Here is a 23,741-nt window from a genome sequence, read left to right on the forward strand (position 1 = left end):
TCATTATCAGGCTGCCTTATATTTGAAATGTTATTAAGTTCAACGCTTTGTTCCTTGACTGAAGAATGTGGTTAATTAATTTCAGAATGCAAGAAGAACCAAATTTAATTACAGAGACTCAAATGCAATCTTATTCAGCGATGAGCTTTTCTTTTATCTTCTGACCCAGTTTATAGAGATGTAATTTCTTGGTTATGAAAAATAAATGGACAAAAAGTGGGAAGTTTTTGTAGTGTCTTCAGCGGTATGCTGTACAAGTATGTCGGCAGAACATGACTTTCCAGCCCAAAAAGGACCCCAATTGTCATGAAAACATATATTTCGGCCAGGTCTGGGGGCAGTTCCTTGTCCCCTCCAGCCAAATACTGTGGCATTCCCATGACCGTAAAAGGAGATATGATCTCAGCCATTGTTTGGCTGAAGGTAAAACTGAAATTATGCAATTTATATCGAACTTTTGTACCATTTTGAAATATGCTATTTTTATGCAAGAGAATAAATAACTGAACTCAGATTCAATAAATGTCAAAAACCTTAATTTCATTCATCAGGTACATTTTTACCAACCACATGTATACATTTTTTAAACATTTTTATGGTTGAATAAAGACTAATTACCAACCATGTGTTGTTGGTCACTAGACTGCACAGATGGACCTTATTTCGTTGTGCACCTAAGTACAAACATTATATACATTACCCTCTGTTCACTAAGTGTAACTCCCCCCCTCCCCCTCCCCATATGTACCAAGTGCCTTGCCCAAGGACTCTCACACCCCAATCAAATGACATAAACCTCCTGTTCACCTCGGATTACCAACAGGAGCTGAGGAGGCTAATCTATTAGCAAAATAAACCACCAACTTAATGTTTGTGTACAGAACAGTTTAGTTGGACAACAAAAGGGGTCTCTGCGGATTAACCCTTTCTGCATTGTGGGGGTAATTACTTTGAATAAAGGAAGCAATGAGTGAAATGGTATTGACCATTCTACTTTCAGTGTCAGTTTCAGCCTGACTTGCATTAGATATGCACTCACATCGAATACAAATCTGTTCTGGAAATCGATCATTTTGGGTGAAACAGGTGGAACCTCACAGGATGTAGTGGACCTAATAGCCTTGAGCAACGCAAGTGGACACCATGCTTGGCTGAGTTGAGGTGCGCTGGAGGACACAGTTAGCTAAGCCACTAGCTAATTACTAAATTAGCCATAAGTCAATTAGTGAAAGGGAAGTTTGATTGAGTCGTTCAGTATCTTGTTGTGTTAGTTGCAAGCACTGGTCTTGTCACAACATGCTGGTGATCTTTTATGCCGTGAGAGTTCGCTGCAATACATTTCACAGACCACCACACCAACTAAAAAGGCTAGAATGAAAGAAGAACAGAAAAACCAATCGACCAAGATTTGAACCACAGATCCTTGGAATACCGGTCCTCTGCTCTACTGCTCAACACAGTGTGACAAAGGGAACAATAGATTCCCGTTTTCATTTTTTACTGTTTTCACATTTCTTCAAAATAACTTTTTTTGGTAAATCTAGCGTTTAGCTGACGACCACTTCTGAAAAATGGCCAATATTGCCAAAAAATAAGAGTTCAACATCCTTTTTTTGAACAAAATTTTCATTTATGGGAAAAAATCAAAGATTCAACATGAGGTTTGATCCCCATACCAACTGACCACACACAACGATCAACTAACCAATTAATGACTCATGATTAGTCCCAATTAATGATTACTAATTAATCAATGACTGTTCTTAGGTTAGATTTACCAAGGTGTTTCCACCAGAAACAAGAAAGTACAGAAGCAGGATAGATTATCTTCAGGGTGCAGATTAATTAGGCAACTAGGACCCATGGGGTGTGAATTAATTAGGTGGCAAGGATCATCAGGGTGTGATGGTCACCACGGGGCGAAATTATCACCAGGACATGTGGTCAATAGGACTTGATTATTTGATGCATTCAGGGTGTAATTAGGGTCAGCGGTGACCCTTTCTGATGTCGCTAGGGGTGACGGATTGATGAATCTGACGCTACGTATTTGAGTGATATTTCATTGCAGAGACAAGTGCCAGTGATGCAATGTGCAACAAAAGATCTCTTGTGTGCGAGTAAAACATGTTATCATTGCAGGTTGCAGCAATGATTTTGGTTGCAGGCCACTGATGACCACGAATATTGATATATGGGTTGTGTTAATGAGATTTCACTCTCCACATTTCGTCAGAACATGGAGAAAATATTTATATATTTATCAACAGATCTCTACTCGTACTTATCAAGACCCTTATCATCAACCCACTAAGGGTAAATTAAATGAGTCATTTACAATACTGTACATGGCCTTATTCATATTGATGTAGGTAGTGACGTAGTCTTATCAGGTAAACAATCACTACCTCATCGATTACGTCACAGCCCATTATGGGCTATGATCTATGGGTATTCATTGGCAGCGATAAACTGCAATTTGTTATCAGTGTACAAAGTCGGGACAGTACATGTCATATTGGATTGATTCGTGTGGAATAGACGACTAAACACGTACAAGTTAGTAGGCCTACTTCCTGTCAAATCAGAACATGTATATTTCATAGGGAAAACTTGGGTGTGTCAAAGCTTTTATCGGTGACTGCATGGAGGTATTGTTAAGTCTTAATAATATCTCCATGTTGCCTGTAACTTGGAATGAATCTTTTTCCAAGATGCTAGCACAAGCATACACAATAAATTAGGCATTCATCCAAATTTAGAATACCGCAACAAATCAAATGAAATTCATTAGAATTTTAGCACATCCCTAAATCAACAACCCAGGGGGCGAACTGGGTATTTCGGGAGCTGGTGTGATAGGATTGAAAACCATAATCATAGGGCTGACTGCGTTTCTAGATATGTTGTTTTCTCTCAAAACAAGGCACAAAAAAATTATCACCTTGAAAGCATGGTCTAATAGAAGCTGCTTGGTCCACTTTACGGTCCATTTACTCAGTAAAAACGACTCGCTCACTCAGTCCCACCAAGCCTTGATGGAGGTAATTTTAGAAGCATTGTGATTTTTGCGATTAAGGATGTGAATGTGATGCAGCAGGATGGTGTCTCAGAAAGGGCCAAAATCAGGGTAAACTCCCAGCAATGGTCATTTTCGAAGGCAATGCAGCAGGGGGTAATCCTAGCAACATAAGTATGTAGGAAGTGTTGGGACCGATTTATGGAAAGGGGAAAAGCCCCCAGAATGTTTATTGGCCCACTTATTAAAGACAAAAGAATGTCCCAGGGTTTCTTGGGATCTGATAAAGAAGATTATTTCACCTAAAGAGTAAATGGGCTTCTTCCTTTGTGCATGTAATGATTATTCCACAAACAATCTGAAAGGTGTTAACAGTTTGGGGAAGCCAAATAAGAGACGCTTCTATTCTCTCTGCAGCTATGAATTTGCCCTTTTCATCAGAAGCACTGGGAAAAATATTGCACTTGTGACAAAAATATTTGAAGTAACGACAAGAACTCTCCTGAAAAAGTGATTCAAATTGTTTGTATTAGAACATTAATTTTTTGGTAGGCCTAATGTGCAACGAAATTTATGGGGTCAGAACTGGTGACGGCATTTGGGTGTCAGAAATCACTGAAAGAAAATGAAATAATCTTCACCACTAAACATGGGAAATATTCAACCGTCAAGACTTTTTGTTTTTAAATAACTTGTGACAAAATAAGAACAAATAGCTAGCTAGTATTAAGTTAAGTAAGTAACCCTGTTGATCACCGTCAAGTAAAGTGACTGTAAGCTGGACATGATTTCTAAATCTAATTTAGGCCTATAACTCTTAAATGTGTCATATTTTTGGCTTTGCTGGAAAAAAGTTAGTGAAACTTAATAATGAGATAGGACATATATTACGGAAAGAGATACAAGTGATGCTACCTGTATATACAGTGCATGACAGAAGTGCACTATACATGGACTTACCCGAGATGAGCACTATAAAACTCCACACTGCACAGGTCCGTAAGATAAACGCCATTCTACCAAGAGTCCTCCTAAAAATCCTTAACAATGATCACAATGAAAATAACACAGCAAAAAGAAAAGAATTTATCTCAAATTATCCTCATTTTTGCAGGGCAGTAATCCAGTAAAAGGTTGGGAAAATCCCGGAGAGTTTTATACCGTGTTTACACTTCGACAACAACACGCGAAACTGCCATCTTGATGGATAGACGAATCACACCCAAAATGACTCTCCAGAAATAGTGCGCTATACAAATAATGCTGAATTTCAAAATGAATTAATCAAAGATATTTCCATGTCATTTTGGTGATGAATCTGTACAGATTGTAGATTTTTCGAGTGTTCTTTGGTGGTTCTGCGTGAAATACAAAGTTTTGTTTCTTCCGCGTAGTGATATGCGACCGATCAATGATTGATTGACAGTGTCAGAGTTCCGGCGCGCCAGCCCATTCATTCGGAAAACCTCGGGTAAATGACGTATTTGGGCATTCCCTAATTAACGAATTAGGGTTTACTCACTTACGAATTGTTTTTAATTTTTGAGGAAGTTTGCTTTGCAATATTGAAGTGAATGACGCTTATTACAATAAGGGGTACCCTCGCTACTTAATTGAGTCAGCTAACAACTTTGGGCACATTTCCGTATTGTTTATTTAGTGATACCAAAAAAATGTAAACAATTTCATGAGTTTCACTCAGATGTGGTGTTTATTCAAATGATTACACACGAGACAATAAAACAAATTAGCGGGCTAAGCGTCGCTAGGAGTAAACTTTCAGCCCTTTTATTCAGTAGAACCTAAAGAAACTGCTATGAACACATATTTAATAATGTTTGGGCAAATAAAAATGTATAATCATCTGTTGGTGCTTATTACGACTTCTTTATCTCAAAGACTGTTATATCTGAGATATACAGGTTTTTGATACTCCTACCTCGTTTACAAGTCACTTTTTTATTCACCATAGTCTGGTATATAACTGCATCACCTGTCTATCCTCTTGATTGGTCATCAGATGGTGACCCAAGTAAATTGTTCTTTCCCCAATTGGGGTGTGATTTTGAGCAAGACACGTATATTTATTCATTGGTCATCTTCACAGTGGACAACGGAACACGATTAACGTGACCGTATTTTCCATAAACAACATTTCTGCGTTAATGCGGGTACGACGACTTGGATTTTTTACACTTTATGGTAAGTTTCTTCGTGCTTCTAATTGATATGTCCGTGAAGAGATATGTTCCTCGCTGATTAAGTCTGGGAAAAAGTTATGAGCTTGTGGAAAGCACCATTTTAAAGGGTACGTGGCCTCCAAGAAAAAGGATCAGGGCACAGACTAGTTGGGTTACTCTAAGGTCAAGCGAAATATATTGAATACCACTGGGAATACCACTGGTTCCTGCAGGATGATGGCGTGAATGATGACATTTTTTACAGTCAAACCAGGCCAGTGCCACAGCACCAGCTCGAGTCCGCCAAAATTGCAGATCGTTCGACAACAGACCGGGAAAACATACTTTGCCATTATGTTACAGATTCTAAATATATTCTGAAGAGCTCCATTAGCTGATAGGGCATTTCTGCTGAACCAAATTACAGGAGCAAGAAGAGGTTTTTCGTGTACCTTCCATACAGGCCGAATTCTGGCAAATATGTCATATATGTAACATGTGGTCAAATGGGCACGTTCAGAAATTTTAGGACATGCAGAGACACCTGTTGATTTTTCTCCTAACTAAAGTGTTTCGTATACATGTATGTAACATTGGGCCTTGGAGGTTGTATACCAGGGCCCAAATTCATAAAGGGCGTTTAGCTCAAAACAGTGTTTAACTACTGAATAGACAGGTTCAGGTCCTTCATGTGAATCTTCACAGAATATGAATAGGCCCTGAAACTGATTAGAGAGAAGTTAACTACTGAAGAATAGACAGATTCAGGTCCTTCATGTGAATCTTCACAGAATATGAATAGGCCCTGAAACTGATTAGAGAGAAGTTAACTACTGAAGAATAGACAGATTCAGGTCCTTCATGTGAATCTTCACAGAATATGAATAGGCCCTGAAACTGATTAGAGAGAAGTTAACTACTGAAGAATAGACAGATTCAGGTCCTTCATGTGAATCTTCACAGAATATGAATAGGCCCTGAAACTGATTAGAGAGAAGTTACACACATCTAACCCTTAAACACCCTTTATGAATTTTGCCCCATATGTTTAACAATGCTATCAGCCTTCAGCACCTTATTAACAGTCATGGTGGATTTTATGCCCAGTTAATTAGCGTGTCACGTATAATCACTGAGGGTCTACAAGGGTTAGGGTTATAAGTTAGAGGGTACTGTCGGCTTCACTTCAGCAAATATCTAATTATCTACATTTTTCGAAATGGCGTTCGGCCACATTTTGCTTCTGAATTCTTTTACAACACTGGGCGAAAAGCGTTGTTCAAGACTTAGATCAGAAAGTAAAAGTGACCACCTGCTCATCCAGAATCCCCCGCATCTTGCCCGGCAATGTTTTAAGATCGCTAAATCACTCATCTCATCATGGAGCGCGGCTAGATACTGGTGGCGCAAACGCATGAGAATCAGGATGATTCCCGCGGCCTGGTGGAAAAGACATCTGCCTACGATGCGAGCCGCGTCCCGGGTTCGCATCTCATTGTGATCGTTTTTTTATTTTGATCTTTTCCGTAATTCTTATCATTTTTAAGTGAATGTATTTTTTCAAATTTCTTATAAAAAAGCCGAAATTCATTAAAAACAATTGAAAATATCTTTCATTTTCCCTTTTGTACTGATGGTATGCCGTATGCCATGGCCACTCCAGGTAACCTTGACCATCCGGAGGCCTCGTTGATTTACCAGAGGCGACCCGTGCATACAGTGGATGGCAATACCGAGCGCCCTGGTATTCCTTGGCTCGATGGTTGCCCATCTTTGTGAGAAATACGTGACCGGACAGCTGAATCTTACGCCCCTAAATCGAGTTCATGACGAGTGCAATGCCGTCAAGTGCCAGTCTCTGTAATGAGTGAATGGAGGAGACTGGCGAGAGTTTATTTAGAAATAGGCCCTGGCAGCGGCACCACGCCTGATGACATTGAGATCAAGAGGTGAAGGCTTGGATAGCTCCTGGGTGAGTTTACAGTACCTACACGAAGGATAGGTCGCACTGGTGCTGCCACATTAAAGGTTCAGGCAGCTCCTGGGTTAGTGGGGGGGGGGGGGGGGGGGGAGGGGCTAGCCTATATTAATGATATATTCAGCAGGGGCTGCCATCTGAAGGTTCGGACAACTCCTGGACGGTTGAGTTTACAGTTGGGGACGAAGAATATGACAGATCCAGCAGGTGCTGCCATTTGAAGGTCGGACAGCTCCTGAGTGAGTTTACAGTAGGCCTCTGTAATTCACTTTAACCTTACAAAACATAAAACGTCGAAGAGGTACTTTCTTATTACGTTATAAATTATATAATTCATTATTTACATAATACATTTTATATTTTATAAACAATACATGATTGAGAAAAAATGGGTGAGAAAAAGTAATTACCTTTGCTCACCCTTTTTATCACAGTTGAATGTTTCTAACTTTTCAAGCCCTGTGCCCAATTAAGAGTTTTAAAATCTGATAACAAATTTTTCCCAATTAAAGCAAACAACTGGGTCCAAGCAAGTTTAAAACCAGTGATAAGATTGTATTTCAGCTGGGCCATGGTTACCCTGAGTGTGTCATCTTCCTGGAGATAAAGACCAGTGAGTGCCTAACCTTAGCTACGTTGCGCCTACACCTACTACACTCACTAGTCTCCATCATAACGCTAACAGCTACACGAGAAGTGGCTACGGATGACGGCACTAACTGCCAATCATGAAATAAACTGATGCTGTAGTACTGCTATCTAAACCCTGTAGGCCTAACCCACCTCTAATCTAGCTATAATGACCAACATGTATCACTAAAGAAAACACTTTAACGCTAAAAAACTATTTTGCAAAAATATAAAAAATTAAAATGATAAAAGATATGCCTATGTGGGACAAAGGAAGATGACACAGTATCAAATGATAAAGTTATCAACATACTCTAGTGGCTTATTTGATTCACAGACTATCTGAGAATAGGAAGGCCCTCCCAGGAGCATTCAGGCTTGAAAGGTTTAAATTACATTAGTTTCAAGGGTGCAAAACACACTGGGCCACAGTGCAAGATTATGTGCAGTATTGCATTGTCAAATATATACAGGTGATCTACATACAGGTGATCTACATACAGGTGATCTTCAAACATGTTGATAAATCACATTGTGCAGTATTGCAATGTCAAATACATACAGGTGATGTTCAAGCATGTCGGTAAATCACATTTTGGGACAAATCGTGGAAGTTGCAATTTGAAACAAATATTTGCTTAAAGGGGGACTATAGGCAGGAGCAGCTGGGTCAAATTGGCCATCTTTGGGTGACTAATATGTACAGTAAGGACACTGGGTCATGTTAGATTCAGCACTAAATATATTCATTGTTGGAGCGAGAATAGTTTTGTGAACTGTGAGATGGGAGAGACCCCTATTGGCAACTTGTGTAACTTTATCTTGCTGCCGCCTAGCAGCTGCCTATAGTGTCCCTTTAACAAATCGTTTGCACTGCACAACATAACATTTACATTTGCCTGAAACAAGAGCATCAAGGTGATTTTCCTGCTCTGTGTCAATGTGAACGTTGGTGTAAGCATGGAGAGTTTTTTTATCAGGTTTGTTCCTAACAGTATTCCATGTGTGGTAGCTGCAAATAGAAAAACCCTCGACACTTTCAAAACCCACATTCTCTGGAAATATAAACGTTCATATTTTTACTACAAGTGAGACAACTCTCCCACCGTACTTTTTTCCGTGTTTTTATAAAGCGCCTGGTCTTTCTGTGTTTTTCTGTGTGCGCACCATATTTTGATACACAAACACTGATAGAGAATGACCTGTTGGATAATAACTCTCAGTATAAAAGACAAGGAATGAGGATATCTTGAGGAATTGAGATGGAAAATAGACTGATTGCACTGATCTTTCACAAACCTTATCAGACCCAAAACGGCTACTTCCACAATGATGATGAAGTCATTTTCCTCGTCGGTGGTTTTGCAGCGTATCCTGATCAAGGCAAGAGTTTTCGAGACGATTTTTGATGGGTTCTCCCTGGAAGTTCTACGGGATGGGGATCTCAGTGTTTCAGGGATGATCCTAGTCTTGTTGAACCTTTAAAATATTTTGGAATAAGAATGACGCGTTCAATTTGGAAATAAATCTCAAGCAAGACATTCCAAAACTAGCTGGAAAGAGCGAGATGTCTTAAACCTTGCTGAAAAATCTCCAAAATGAGCAAGATGTCTGAAACCTTGACGAAAAATCTATGGCACTAAAATAGCAGACTATCTGTGCCATTTTGTGGCCAAGCTGAGTCAAGGATCGAGTCATACCTTGAGGCACTCCCTCAGGTTGGTTGGGAGGGTCGTTCATTGTCATCCCAAAGCCAGCAACAATACCGAGACTTGCAACTTCTCACCTAAAAGACTAGTTGAACCTATAAAATATGGAATCAGAATGAAGCATTTCAATCAATCCTTAGCAAGATGTCTTAAACCTTGCCAAAAAAGCTCCAAAATGAGCAAGATTTCTCAAACCTTGCCGAAAAATCTATGGCATTAAAATAGCAGACTATCTGTGCCATTTTGTGGCCAAGCTGAGTCGAGGATCGAGTCATACCTTGAGGCACTCCCTCAGGTTGGTTGGGAGGGTCGTTCATTGTCATCCCAAAGGCAGCGACAATACCGAGACTTGCAACCTCTCACCTAAAAGACTAGTTGAACCTATAAAATATGGAATCAGAATGAAGCATTTCAATCAATCCTCAGCAAGATGTCTTGAACCTTGCCAAAAAAGCTCCAAAATGAGCAAGATGTCTTAAACCTTGCCGAAAAATCTATGGCATTAAAATAGCAGACTATCTGTGCCATTTTGTGGTCAAGCTGAGTCAAGGATCGAGTCATATCTTGAGGCACTCTCTCAGGTTGGTTGGGAGGGTCGTTCATTGTCATCCCAAAGCCAGCAACAATACCGAGACTTGCAACCTCTCACCTAAAAGACTAGTTAAACCTATAAAATATGGAATCAGAATGAAGCATTTCAATCAATCATCAGCAAGATGTCTTAAACCTTCCCGAAAAATCTCCAAAATGAGCAAGATGTCTTAAACCTTGACGAAAAATCTATGGCACTAAAATAGCAGACTATCTGTGCCATTTTGTGGCCAAGCTGAGCCAAGGATCGAGTCATACCTTGAGGTTCTCCCTCAGGTTGGTTGGGAGGGTCGTTCATTGTCTTCCCAAAGGCAGCGACAATACCGAGACTTGCAACCTCTCACCTAAAAGACTAGTTGAACCTATAAAATATGGAATCAGAATGAAGCATTTCAATCAATCCTTAGCAAGATGTCTTAAACCTTGCCAAAAAATCTCCGAAATGAGCAAGATGTCTTAAACCTTGACGAAAAACCTATGGCATTAAAATAGCAGACTATCTGTGCCATTTTGTGGCCAAGCTGAGTCAAGGATCGAGTCATACCTTTAGGCACACCCTCAGGTTGGTTTGGAGGGTCGTTCATTGTCATCCCAAAGGCAGCGACAATACCGAGACTTGCAACCTTTCACCTAAAAGACTAGTTGAACCTATAAAATATTGAATCAGAATGAAGCATTTCAATCAATCCTGAGCAAGATGTCTTAAACCTTGCCAAAAAATCTCCAAAATGAGCAAGATGTCTTAAACCTTGACGAAAAATCTATAGCATTAAAATAGCAGACTATCTGTGCCATTTTGTGGCCAAGCTGAGTCGAGGATCGAGTCATACCTTGAGGCTCTCCCTCAGGTTGGTTGGGAGGGTCATTCATTGTCATCCCAAAGGCAGCGACAGTACCGAGACTTGCAACTTCTCACCTAAAAGACTAGGTGAACCTATAAAATATGGAATCAGAATGAAGCATTTCAATCAATCCTTAGCAAGATGTCTTAAACCTTGCTGAAAAATCTTCGAAACGAGCAAGATGTCTTAAACCTTGCCGAAAAATCTATGGCATTAAAATAGCAGACTATCTATGCCATTTTGTGGCCAAGCTGTGTCGAGGATCGAGTCATACCTTGAGGCTCTCCCTCAGGTTGGTTGGGAGGGTCGTTCATTGTCATCCCAAAGGCAGCGACAATACCGAGATTTGCAACCTCTCACCTAAAAGACTAGCTGAACCTATAAAATATGGAATCAGAATGAGGCATTTCAATCAATCCTTAGCAAGATGTCTTAAACCTTGCTGAAAAATCTTCGAAACGAGCAAGATGTCTTAAACCTTGCCGAAAAATCTATGGCATTAAAATAGCAGACTATCTATGCCATTTTGTGGCCAAGCTGTGTCGAGGATCGAGTCATACCTTGAGGCTCTCCCTCAGGTTGGTTGGGAGGGTCGTTCATTGTCATCCCAAAGCCAGTGACAGTACCAAGACTTGTAACCTCTCACCTAAAAGACTAGTTGAACCTGTCAAATATGGAATCAGAATGAGGCATTTCAATCAATCCTGAGCAAGATGTCTTAAACCTTGCTAGAAAATCTTCGAAATGAGCAAGATGACTTAAACCTTGCCGAAAAATCTATGGCATTAAAATAGCAGACTATCTGTGCCAGTTTGTGGGCAAGCTGAGTCAAGGATCGAGTCTTACATTGAGGCTCTTCCTCAGGTTGGTTGGGAGGGTCGTTCATTGTCATCCCAAAGCGAGTGACAATACCGAGACTTGCAACCTCTCACCTAAAAGACTAGTTGAACCTATAAAATATGGAATCAGAAAGAGGCATTTCCATCAATCCTTAGCAAGATGTCTTAAACCTTGCTGAAAAATCTCCCAAAAAAAGCAAGATGTCTTAAACCTTACCGAAAAATCTATGGCATTAGAATAGAAGTGAACTATGCATGCTATGTAAAAGCGATGCATCTTTTTCACTTTACAAACTAACATCTATATACTGAGCTTACCTTAATCGAAACAAGACTGCCTGTCTCGGATCGAGAATACTACCTTCATGTTCTCCCTTGTATCCTCGGATGGGGTTGACGGTCATCTTTGGGTTGAAGAAGTGGATGAGATGAGAAATCTAGTTCTGCACTCGGGGAGCTTCCTGTTTGGGGCCAAAAATTGAAAAGCAGAATTGTGCATTGACCGATTAAATGATTTCAACTGAAAAATGCTCTGGCTAATAGTACATTTCCGTTGGACAAGAGCAAAATCGCTTCAAAACTTAGCACAGTAATGGTTTTTTTTCAAACCTTACCTTGAAAGCAGATTGATTGCTCCATATTCAGGCAAACTCCAAGATTGAGACCCCTGCCGTGCCTTTTCCCTCTGGTGGACCGTGTAGCTAACGTGGTGTTCTCTTCCTCAGCTGAAGTTGCTACTGAATTCTTTTGCCAACAGGAAGATGCACTCGTATTTTAAACCAAATGATTGCCAGCTTATTAGAGAGAGGCAAAATGCTATAATAAATACTAGTAGCATTTATGACTGAGGAATTTCGCTATTGAAATGCCTAAAATATATTGCAGTGAAGACGTTTTCACCACGAGTTTTATGATGAAGAGAAATTTTGATGTGTTATGTCGTTTCTTTAAAGTTTTTAATTTTTGATACAACTATTTCGTCATGCGATACGATCAGGATTGTTTTCTTTATTGTGCCAGGATGGGGTGCATGGGCTGGGATTAATGCATGGTGCAGAATGCAATTTTAGTGCATGGGTGGGAAGGAGAGCAAAGTGATCAGCTTTGCGGTTATAGTGCTGAAGGATAAAGGATATATTCCTGACGATATCAACAATGAAACAGTTGAAAAGAGGATAAGTGTGTATGAGTGTGTACGAGTCATGATCCGAGCAGATCTGAAAAGAAGGTATGAGGGGATCAATTAAGGTGCCTGATATGCAGAATAAGGGCACTGAGTCATGTTTGATTCGGCACTAAATATATTCATAAGCTTTCTTCCATGGCAAAACTGCCCGTCTTTGCTGCGAGGTTTTGTCCCCACCTTGCACTACCAAAAATACTGGTAGGCCTTATTAGCTATACAAGTGGCATAAAGCTTTTCAAACCAACGATGAATGGAAAAGTCATGTAATATGAATAACATGTCATTTCACCAAGCTTCTGGCCATGCTGGCTGTTAAGTCACCATACTTCAGAATTATCTAATAAAATTCCGTGAAAGGCAATTGATTTGTCATACACCCAGCATAAAAATGCGTAGGCCTATACTGTAAAATATGTGATAAGCGAACGGCCCACAAAACTGGTCGAGAGGAAATCATTGCGTATACATGTTCAGGTCCTTTGAAATAGGCCTAGATGACGCTGATGACAAGTGTCGTTTTCATGTGGTTATAGCCAAGGGGTTATTGGTGGTAGACTTCTACCGCGTTCGTGCAAAAGCACTTGGGCTCATTGAGTTGAATTGGATGAAAAGAAAGACAAACAGGATGTGATGATTAATACTGGTTTAAGTCAATTCTTCGTCCAAATCTACAAATTCTAGACCATTGTCTTCGATTTCAATGTTATTAAACATCATCTTTCTCCCATCCCTTGTCATCCCTAAAGTTACGGTACATCTTAGTTTCGGATTCCCTCGGGACGTGCGAAGATCAATTTGTTTTGCCCCCTTTTCATTGTATTGTATTGTATTGTATTGTGGCGCCATGTCAAAAAGAGCAAACGTTTCATTCATGTTTATCACAAGTTCAATCCCATTTTCATCAACTGTCTGGGTAACATTTTGCTGAAAATTGGCCACAAGTTCATCCGCGTTTTCGGGAATAGCCATAAATTTTTTGCATTGTTTCCTAAAACTAATCCCGTTCCTAGAGAGAAAACCAGTTAGCCACCCTCTGGACGGCCTGAAGTTTGTTAATTGTGGCCGATGCTGCCGGTATTCCTGCTGCTGCTGTTCGGAAAGCACTGCCCACCATGTTCGGAAAGACTGTTCAGCTTTAATCATCATATCGTCACCAGAGACAGGTACCACATGTTGTCGCCTTGTTGCCATCCATTCACGAACTGACCTGTCAACCTCTGGCCATAAGGCTGAAAAAAATGTGGACTTTAGAAAAGAACAATTTCAAATCTAAAGTTCCAGGTTCTCATGGACATCAAATTTGAAAAGAAAATGACATGGAAGATGGCGTTAATTTTCTGTTAAAAGTAAATTACAGCACTCACCAATGCCTCTTTGTCTTTGTCTGCGCCTGTTGACCTGCCTGCTCGTAGTTTCGCGATGTCTCTCTCGGAGGTCATCCTCAGTCTTCGCGGAGCCATCGGCGCATAGTCGCGGAGGGGATGTTATACTCCCTGGCAAACTGGGGCGGTGAAATCCCATGAGGCTGCCTGATGTTTTCGTTTTCATAGTCATCGAGCAGACGGATTTTCTCCGCTAGTCAATACGATCGATGACGCCGAGCAGGAGGTTGTAAGGCATCGACATTTTCAACAACATTATTGATGTCGCCATTATCCATTGGATGAACGAAATCAGAAAACATTATCAAAATGCCAAAAAAGACAGTGCACATCATTTTGGTTTTTTACTGACGCTTGCGATTGACAATCTTAAATGCACGAGTAGGCCAGCGTTAAATCGGTTATTCAATGTCATCTAAATTCAAAGTGATATCAGACATGGATTTTGTGGTACATGTACATGCTCAATAAATCGTGTCATTAACGTCATCTAGGCCTATTTCAAAGGACCTGCACATGTATACGCAATGATTTCCTCTCGACCAGTTGTGTGGACCGTTCGCTTATCGCATATTTTACAGTATGTCCATGTCTGCACATTGGCCTTCAGTGCGATGTGGGTACGAAACTGGTCCCTTTCAAAACCTCATGATTGAGCCCATTGGAAAAGTTGGAAAAAGTTACAAATAAAATCGCCATTTGCTCATAAACTATAGGTGATCTTTTCTTCAAAATGCTTGACATATTTCCGAGTAATATATTTTGGGGGGGGGGGGGGTAATACCTTTCATTCTGAACTCAGTTTTTGCTATACTCCTATCTCGTAGACAAATATGGAGAGGCGGAGTATATTTTTAAACCTAATTGTTCCGTCAGGATGTGGCATGATGTACAGGCACCCAAGTGCTGAAAGATTTTCTCTAAAAAACCAAGATGGCGCCGACTTGTTTTCTTGGTGTCTACTTTTTTCATCAATATTGATTTTGATGTTTGAATAAGATTAGACACTTCAGAGCATAAGATTAAGGCCTAAACAATCAAGAGAGACTAAAAATGGCAGATAAACAGTAAAAAATGAACATCGAACTTACATCAGATGTGCTTCGTCAAATTCCACCTGTCCCAGACAAGAAATCGGGAGTGAATGAGCACCACGCACTTCCAAAATTCGCAGTGCCGTTGCAGAGACATGCGCAAACGCTCAATGGTGACAGAGACATGCGCAAATCGTCTTAGAAAGGGTTGATCAAACTCCCGGATCAAACGTACCAATGTTGTCGGCCATCTACTTCCAAGAGCCACTTTAGCCCAGAGCATAGCGCGTCGGACGGACATATATTGTCGCCAACTGTGTTGTGGGTTCGAATCCTGTTGAGAGCGAGTTTTATAATACTTTTTTTTTCAGTTAAAGGTGCATGTCTGGATCAGACTCCAATGCAGTCCATTTCGTCATCCTGATCTTTCCTAGGGCGAAAGGCCGGTCCACTGCGTCCGGAGTGTTGTCTGGATACGCAGCAGGATGGCTTCCTCTGGAGACAGGGCTTTTGCTTGTGTTGCGCCGCGCCTGTGGAACGGGCTACCACAGGAAATTCGTGCGAGCAGCAGTATCCTTGTCTTCAAGAGAAAGCTGAAAACTTTCCTGTTCTCTAACTAGGCAGCAGTCTGTCAAAATGGCCAGCAGCTTATATTTTTTTGATTGGTTTCTCTGGTGTCTTTGATCACGTTTTTTTTGTGGATATAGGCACCTTAAATCCCAAATGATTGATTGATTGATTGGATAGGCCAATGTAGGGCCTACATATGGCACGACAGACCAATCACAATGTGATGATTTATTTCTTGGATTTTTTGTTTATTTCACTAACTTTGCTCAATGACTTTCCCCCGGACGTCAACAGTTGAGAAACGTTGGTCCCTGTCACGCGGATCTTTAGTGTTGGCGCAGGTTGACCACCTACATATCACAAGAACTGCGTAGGCCGTCGTCAATACGTTATTCCCAACTATCTTTTACGACATTCCATGACGTTTAAGAACTGGCCCGCCCGCCCTCTCTGCACATTCTAGTAGACGCGGCCACACGGTGGGGCAGCACAACCAGCACAACCAGCTTTCGTGGCCTGGTCTTCTCGGACCCCGCACGGGCAATCGCTTCTCGCACTGGTTAGGGGTCGGGGGCAGCCTGTCGCAATGCAATGCTCATCCCTCTGATCTTAGAGTAGGCCTAGTCTGGTTACTCTAAGGGGTGGGGGACGATTTACAGCTGGAACCCGCAGATCCGTCATTCATCAATTTGGTAACCTCGACCCTAACGTTTTGATTCTTCAATCTACATCGATTTTATACTGTCAAACATTCTGTTGAAGTGTTTTTGTGTATTTATTACGAAATGAATCAAACTCGCAGCGGAGGACACGCAGTTCAAGATAGAGCCTTTGATAACTCAAGCTTAAAAGCGGACTTCGCCATACTACAGCCGATTCAGCCTCTGTTTGCCGCACTTTTTCCCGGGTTTCAAAAATGTACCTACTTATGGGTTTCATCAGGGGTGTGAAATATCGAGAGGCGGAGTATGTTTAAAACCACTGATTAGTCGGGATGCTGTAATGTGTGAATGGAGGAGACTGGTGAAAGATTCTAGTACACAGAATAACGAAAATTGTCGTCGGCCCAAGTCATTTTCGCTATTCGGTCCACTCCACGGCAGTCGTGGAAATAACCCTTTTCAATTAAATATGCGTCAAAGCACGTGTCAAGTGGTATCGCATTTTGTCAATCTTGACACTAGAGGCGCTGATTTCGTTCCTTACAACGCCTCTGGAACTGGTGAATTGCCACCATCTTGAAAAGCAGTACCGCGGATGTGGAAATGTAAAGAATCTTTACAATTGCAAAGAGGCTATCGCATCACCACTACGCCCGAGAACACGATGGCTGCACTTGCGCTGCATTGATAGTTTGCAATAAATTCACGTAAAAACACACCAGAACATCTCGGGTTTTATTTACAAAGATCATATTTTGTTATTTATTTATAAAACAAGCCATTTTATGAAAGAAGGTGGCACTTACTAGGCCTGGATAAGACTTTGGAGTTTGAAGTGGTGGTGACGCAGTGTTGAAAACACCTGAATCTCAGGATGCCGATATCCAAGATGGCGGAATTTTACCAATTCCAGTGTCTGAAATTGAATTTTAATTTCGGCACTGTGCGAGTTTGGCATTTTGTAGGCCAGAACAAATGATATTTACATAAAGCTGTCTCGCCTCAACAAGTGAGTCATTTCTTATTTGCATTCGGATGAGAATTATGGCATTTGTTCATTCATTTTACCAGGTGGTGAATTAGGTGATACTTTTGAGGCCAAAACCCATTTCGTCCAGTCATCAATAAAGGGACACGCCTATTGCCGAGGAATTCCGAGTGGACAACGCCAAATATGGAATTGTGGGATTGAACGCCATATTGGATGTACACAATTCGGTTGTAAATGGACTTGCGTGTATCGGAGTAAAGACACTATTTCTAACGCTATATCACTGGATAAAAAATAAAAATGGATATCATAAAAAATACTGTGGTCTTTTTCACAATATTGCACATAAATGGTAAGTTTTGTAGTGCAAATTGAATTGTTATAGGCATGGAAAAGTGTGTTCAAAGTTGAACAGTTTTTGGTTGTTTTGGTCGCTGGCATAGGGCTTCATGTACATGTGCACAGTATACATTGTATCAGCCTAATAGTAATACTATGGTGGTGTTGTACTAATTTGATCTAATTTGGAGATGTTGTCAAGGCCTTGCTATTTGCTTGGTCACTTTAATTAGGCCTATGTCCTCTTATGTATGATCTGTGAACAATTATTGCCATTATTTTACTGTAGATTTTTTTTAAATCGCTGACAAAATTGATACACAATCGCATTTTGTTTGTGCCTCAGGCTGTACAGTCCGAATCACAAATAACATCCATCCTGCTTCGCGTCATTGTCCATGACGCACCTGCGATACCTTCATCTCTATCTCTGTTTTGCGTATTTTACGCACGAGTTACGTGCTAGGTAATGTAGTGCGTCACTGATGATGCGAATTTTCAATTTAGGGATGAGAATTGTGATTTGGACTCAGTGTACGTTTTCAATTTCACGGACGTTTTCAACAAAATTTCACAAAGACGAACCAGGGCCCAAACAAAACACTATAAGCAACTTGTAACCCTTTGTTCCAGGTGAAATGCCTAAAAAATAAGTTGGAACACAGGCCTATATTAAAAAAATAACCCTTTACTCTACTGGAACACAGGTGTAGGCCTATGGCTATAGTCTGCCGAATTCGTGCTGAATGTTCGCTGGTTATAACATCAAAATGTACTGTAGGATAGTTAAGACGGGGGGGGGGGGCTCTGAACCCTCTGTAATTGGAGTGAGACTAATTTAACGGAGGCACCTAAATTCATCCAATACTTTTATCAGAAAAATCTTTCCGGGTTTGAGAATGAACATCCCTCATTATAGTTCTACATGTGGACAAATAATAATACAACAGGCCTATCCTTGTCTTTATCTCTTTATTAGTCATGTCCTGGACCTGGCGGGCAAAGACAACAGTCTATGAGTCATACATCCAGGAACTTAATGCTTGAGTAGGTCCTCTTGGTTGTTAGTGGACAGGCAACCCATATCACACACGTACGCTGTGTTCTTCACAAGGCCATGTGTCAGGGCGGCCCACCCTACCATGCCAGCCTAGTACCACCCTACCTTGCAAGCAGCCTCCCTTCCTTGCTCTAGAATCTGAAGGGTTTCTGTAGGACCACCCTAATGCCATTGCCCTACCTTAAAAACTGCTGGCCACCCTACCGCCAAAAACATATTCAGTATCAAGGGTACCCTACCTTGAGAAAACCCAGTGGAGAATCCTGTAAGCAGTTCTCCCCACCAAATTTTTTCTGCTACAACCTTACTTTGGCACATTTTAGACTTCATTTCAGTTCTGTTCAGGTCGACAGCAAATAATGTCTGGGTCCTCTAAGACAATGCAAGAGAAAACCAGAACAAACTCCATGAATCGGTCCACGTGCTGATACAAGCAGGCAGCAAAAAAATGTTTTGATCTTGCTGGCTTGTACCATCTCTAGTATTCGCTGCCGCTGCCATTATTCGCTGACAGTCAATAAACCGAACGATCGTAACTATTCAAGAGTGTCGCCATCTATACTATTAGGATGAAACTTGTTATTCCCGAGTGCATTTGGCGTATTTAGAGAGGTTGCAACCAAGTGCTGTTGAATCACTATTTGAGAAGGACAGGACGTGCACGTCACCTGCAGCAAAAGGGTTAACTTCGGACCTCGACATGCTGAATGTAGGAGAGCCATAATTTTGATTAGTTTTGTTATGATCCAGCTTTGTTATGATCAGTAGTTGTATGTATAGCATATACCCATGGAGCGGGCAAAGTTGAAATGTAATATACATTAGTTAAATGGGCACGATGATTGAACTTCCTTTTAATTTCTAACATTACTGAAGTTTTATTAAAGGTTAAACACGAAATGAACTGCATTTAGGGACTTATTGCTGCTATCAACATGCAACCCCCAATAGATTGATTGGAGTACGCTATTTTGCACAATGCATTGAGACCAGTGACAGCAGGTCCTGTTCCAAATAAGGGCCTCACATATTAGGCATATCACCTACCCACTCCCGTACCCAATGCCACTGTCGGACCAAAGCCAGGCGCATGGAGAGATGCAGAACGCAATTCAAACTGACAACATCAATCAGTAAAGAATAAATCAAAGAGCAAGCGCTGGCCACTGTACATATTTTGTCCATCCTGGCATAACTGTTTATTGATACCCTGAGTGCATGTTCCGGTAGGCCACCCTGCAGAATTTGCCTTATCACTCCGGTCAGTGTTTCTCGAATAGAACATAGAATAGTCTAATCATTAATCTCCCTGCTAATACCCTGCACCATGGACCAGGTTGTATAGCACTACATACGTGCTGGAAGCTAATATTGATGTGGCAGGGAGAATATGCGTGAAGTTTGTGTATGCTTTTGAGAATGAGCGGAGCTCTCCAGTCGACGTGCTCTCTGAAAAGTTGTTATTTATTCCAAAACCACCAAGATATTCGACGTATGACACCCTCAGTGACACTCTTACTTATGATCCACACCTACGAAGCCAAAAGTTGCAAGAATTCGACGCATTTCCGAGGCCCAATTTTGAAACAAAAATCGCCTCCTATTTAGCGGCCACAATGCGCATTATAGTATAGATGACGAATTTCCCGTGGGATCAATGCCAAAGCTGCCTAATCCACTCTGATTAAGGCCCTTGTATGCCGGCGCTAGGATGTAACCCGAGTCTCCTTGACACATTCTCAGGCCTCTCAATTACATGATTCCTACACCTTATACAGGATGTCCCCAAATTAGGTCTTTTTTTTCTTTTTTTTAAAATAATTTGACCCCCCCTGAAGCGTTTTTTGACCCCTAACATAACCAAATCTCATCCAAATGGTCTAATTTTATAGTTTTACCCTAAAATTATGATTTTTCAGGTGTATGTGGTGATATCTGTCACTAACTTTGATTTATGACGTCGCTGTTCAGGCAAATTGGCGGGATGAAATGTCCCCAAATTAAGCTAAAAAGCAAAAAAACATGTCCCCCAAAATAGGCTAAAAAATACAGGGTGTAGAGGTCTCCACGTAATTGAAAGGCCTGCTTTCTTCTCCTACACTTTTATTTTGAGATTATTCGATGATTTGACGGCATTCCTTTGTAAAGTTCGGATATATTCGCGAAATATACAGAAGTGAAAAACTAAAATGCCTGTTGCCTGCAACTCTGCCTTTTGACTCCCCAATCACATTTTAACCACCAAACACATGACAAATGAGTGTAAACAAGTCTATTTCTCCCTTATCAGGGCTAAATAAGGCATACAATCAATCAATCTCTACATCAGAGACCTTCAGCGATGAACCGCTCAGAGGAGACATTGGGAAGCCCGGGATGGATAATGAAGACAAGAATGGACCACGATACGGATCAGTAACAAAGAATTGTGGAAATGAGGAACATCTAGCACTTGCAGATTTCTCCTTTTATCATTTCAGGTGTCCTGGGTGCCATTTCATCTGCGACGTTCTCGGTTTCTGAAGATTTCTCCTTTTATCATTTCAGGTGTCCTGGGTGCCATTATATCCGGCACGTTCTCGGTTTCTGAAGGAACTGTCCCAAACTTAGCTGGCACTGAAGGTATCACCGTTCGAAATGGTAGTGAAGTCGAATTTCGGTGCACTTACAATACCGTGCCAACCCCGGGAGAAGTTGCTGCTCATGAGTTCCACTCCAATGCGAATGTTCAACCATCGCCATATTTTTTCCGATACGTACACCCACCAATAGATGTCCCCCCAGGCCAAGCTAATCCAGTGATTGAAGCACCGTTCAAGTCGCCAATTCGAGTGGTACGACGAGATGGCACTAACTTTGGTGGGATACGAGTGAATCCTATTTTACTCTCGGATGAAAATATTTATAAATGTAAGGTTATCTTGGTAGCACACGAAAGTTTTCCGTCGCCGATTGTAATAATTAACGTAGTTGGTAAGTTATCTTATCTAGACATCAGTCATGTCAGTTTTTCCTCTACAGTTTCAGTGGACAACTCGAGTGTGAGATATGTTGGCTTTTCATACAAAAATGGCTTCCAGCAGAACCGAGTCTTCTCCAAACAGGAGAATTGAAAAATCATTTAACTGCAATAAAGGATGAATAGGACTGTATAACTAACCACAGGTGGCATCAAAGGTCTCTGGGCTCCAGCCAGACTTTCTTACTTGGGAATCAAACTATCTCAGGAGTCCTCTTACCGATTTGCAGTAAACAGTTTCAAACGTGAGAGTCCTGGGCCAAGTTTCATACTTCAAAAGACATTTTTGGGGGTTATCTCATGCCCTGTCATTGGCATCCCTCATCATGTAGCAATAATAGAAAAATGAGCAGTGACAACAATTTTATGCTAAAAACGACAGTCGTTTGTATTTGTTCTTTTCTTGTTTAGCTATCCCTCATTTTCCGACGTTGAGCGGGCCCATTGGCGGCATCGTTGCGGGGAACCAGCTGACCTTGACCTGTTCAGCGAACGTAGGCAAGCCGAAGGGAGAACTAAAATGGCTGAGACAGCTACGGACCGAGTCATCACCGGTCGTCGTACAGAAGAACAAAACTGAATCAGAAACAGAAAATGGCGATGGATCGTTCCAAGTTAGTGAGTTGTATACTGTGGATATTGTACCGGATACGTACGATGGGGCAAAGTTTTTCTGCGAGGCACGGAACGCAGCTTTAACGTCGAGTGAGGGTAGTCCTAATGCCGAGATGACTTTGAATGTGAGATGTGAGTATGCCTTTATTCAGCAGTCCAACTTCGCCATTTTCAGTGCCGAAAGGCTTACAGGGTGTCCACAGAGATAGCCAACCCCGAGTGGCGGGGGGGGGAGGGGGTTACTCCCATAGACAGGGGTAGGCACATCCGTGTCCCCGGAATTCTGGCGAAGATTGGTTAGTTCTGTCAAAGCTGGAGGCCCGCGCTGGAGGTCTTCAGCAGTGAGAATTGCCCACAAAAGCCCATGAGATTACCCAACCACCATTTTCAAAGTATAAAAGTGACTCGGATGTCAAAAAGAATGATTTCTAAAGAAGAATTCTCATGGCGGTCCCTATAGGTTGTGGAGTTTAAAACGTGTCGGCCTGACATGCTCAAAACATACAGGGAAGACACTGTCAGGTATGTGTACTGTTCTTCTTCATCTTCAGTGTCAGCTCAGATTTTCTCCAGGGAGTTTCCGTCCTCCAGGTCCAAGGCGGGATGAGCGTTTATGCGTGCCACTACGGTTATGCGCCAATAGAGTTTTAAAATGGCCTTGCGACTGCTACGTCGGCGAAATGTGTACTGTGAGTTTGCCACTAACGTCTGCATTCTCTATAGCCAATTTAAAAATTCTCCTTTCCAGACCCTGTTCGCGATATCAAAGTGACCCCCATCGACCAACCTCACTACCCTGGCCAGCAGTTCAAATGCGAGGCCGTGGGCAACCCCACCCCAAGCTACCAATGGACGAAAATGAACGGATCGCAAACACTGACGACTTCTGGGAGTACATTGACGATACCAGATACGGCGACACCGGAATCACTTTTCTATAAATGTGCGGCATCTAACACGCCGGGAAGCTCGGAGGTACAGATTTCGTACACCCTCAATGTGAACATAACAGGTGAGTCAGTTACAAAGAAAGTCTGAAGTTTTACGTGACATGCTGTTTGTCATTGTGTATAATCAACATATCTCAATACATTA

The 23,741-nt window shown here is 41.4% G+C and overlaps 2 protein-coding genes and 1 long non-coding RNA gene across 11 annotated transcripts in view; 1 reads left to right on the forward strand and 2 right to left on the reverse strand.

The window, feature by feature from the left end:
* The window catches only part of LOC135502261 (neural cell adhesion molecule 2-like), an 81,352-nt gene extending 77,141 nt beyond the window's left edge, over positions 1-4,211 (reverse strand). For all 5 annotated transcript variants that reach the window (XM_064794935.1, XM_064794939.1, XM_064794934.1 and 2 more), the window contains exon 1: positions 3,980-4,211. In XM_064794935.1, the coding sequence (XP_064651005.1) occupies positions 3,980-4,034 (55 nt within the window). In that variant the 5' untranslated portion in view covers positions 4,035-4,211. The remainder of the gene's footprint in view (positions 1-3,979) is intronic.
* A 3,354-nt stretch (positions 4,212-7,565) lies between these two features.
* LOC135502549 (uncharacterized) lies at positions 7,566-10,904 on the reverse strand. Of its 2 annotated transcripts, XR_010449793.1 has the most exons (4): positions 9,794-10,904; positions 9,508-9,611; positions 9,107-9,286; positions 7,566-8,819 (listed from the first exon to the last, which is right to left on the reverse strand). It is a non-coding gene; the product is annotated as an uncharacterized LOC135502549 (long non-coding RNA). The 2 variants fall into 2 exon arrangements; XR_010449792.1 differs by having other exon boundaries at positions 9,508-10,904.
* A 6,918-nt stretch (positions 10,905-17,822) lies between these two features.
* Positions 17,823-23,741, forward strand: part of LOC135502537 (hemicentin-1-like) — a 31,315-nt gene continuing 25,396 nt past the window's right edge. For all 4 annotated transcript variants that reach the window (XM_064795480.1, XM_064795477.1, XM_064795478.1 and 1 more), the window contains exons 1-4: positions 17,823-17,965; positions 21,560-21,985; positions 22,443-22,778; positions 23,395-23,658. In XM_064795480.1, the coding sequence (XP_064651550.1) occupies positions 17,914-17,965; positions 21,560-21,985; positions 22,443-22,778; positions 23,395-23,658 (1,078 nt within the window). In that variant the 5' untranslated portion in view covers positions 17,823-17,913. The remainder of the gene's footprint in view (positions 17,966-21,559; positions 21,986-22,442; positions 22,779-23,394; positions 23,659-23,741) is intronic.

Source organism: Lineus longissimus, chromosome 18, assembly GCF_910592395.1.
Source record: "Lineus longissimus chromosome 18, tnLinLong1.2, whole genome shotgun sequence".
Lineage (NCBI taxonomy): Eukaryota > Metazoa > Nemertea > Pilidiophora > Heteronemertea > Lineidae > Lineus > Lineus longissimus.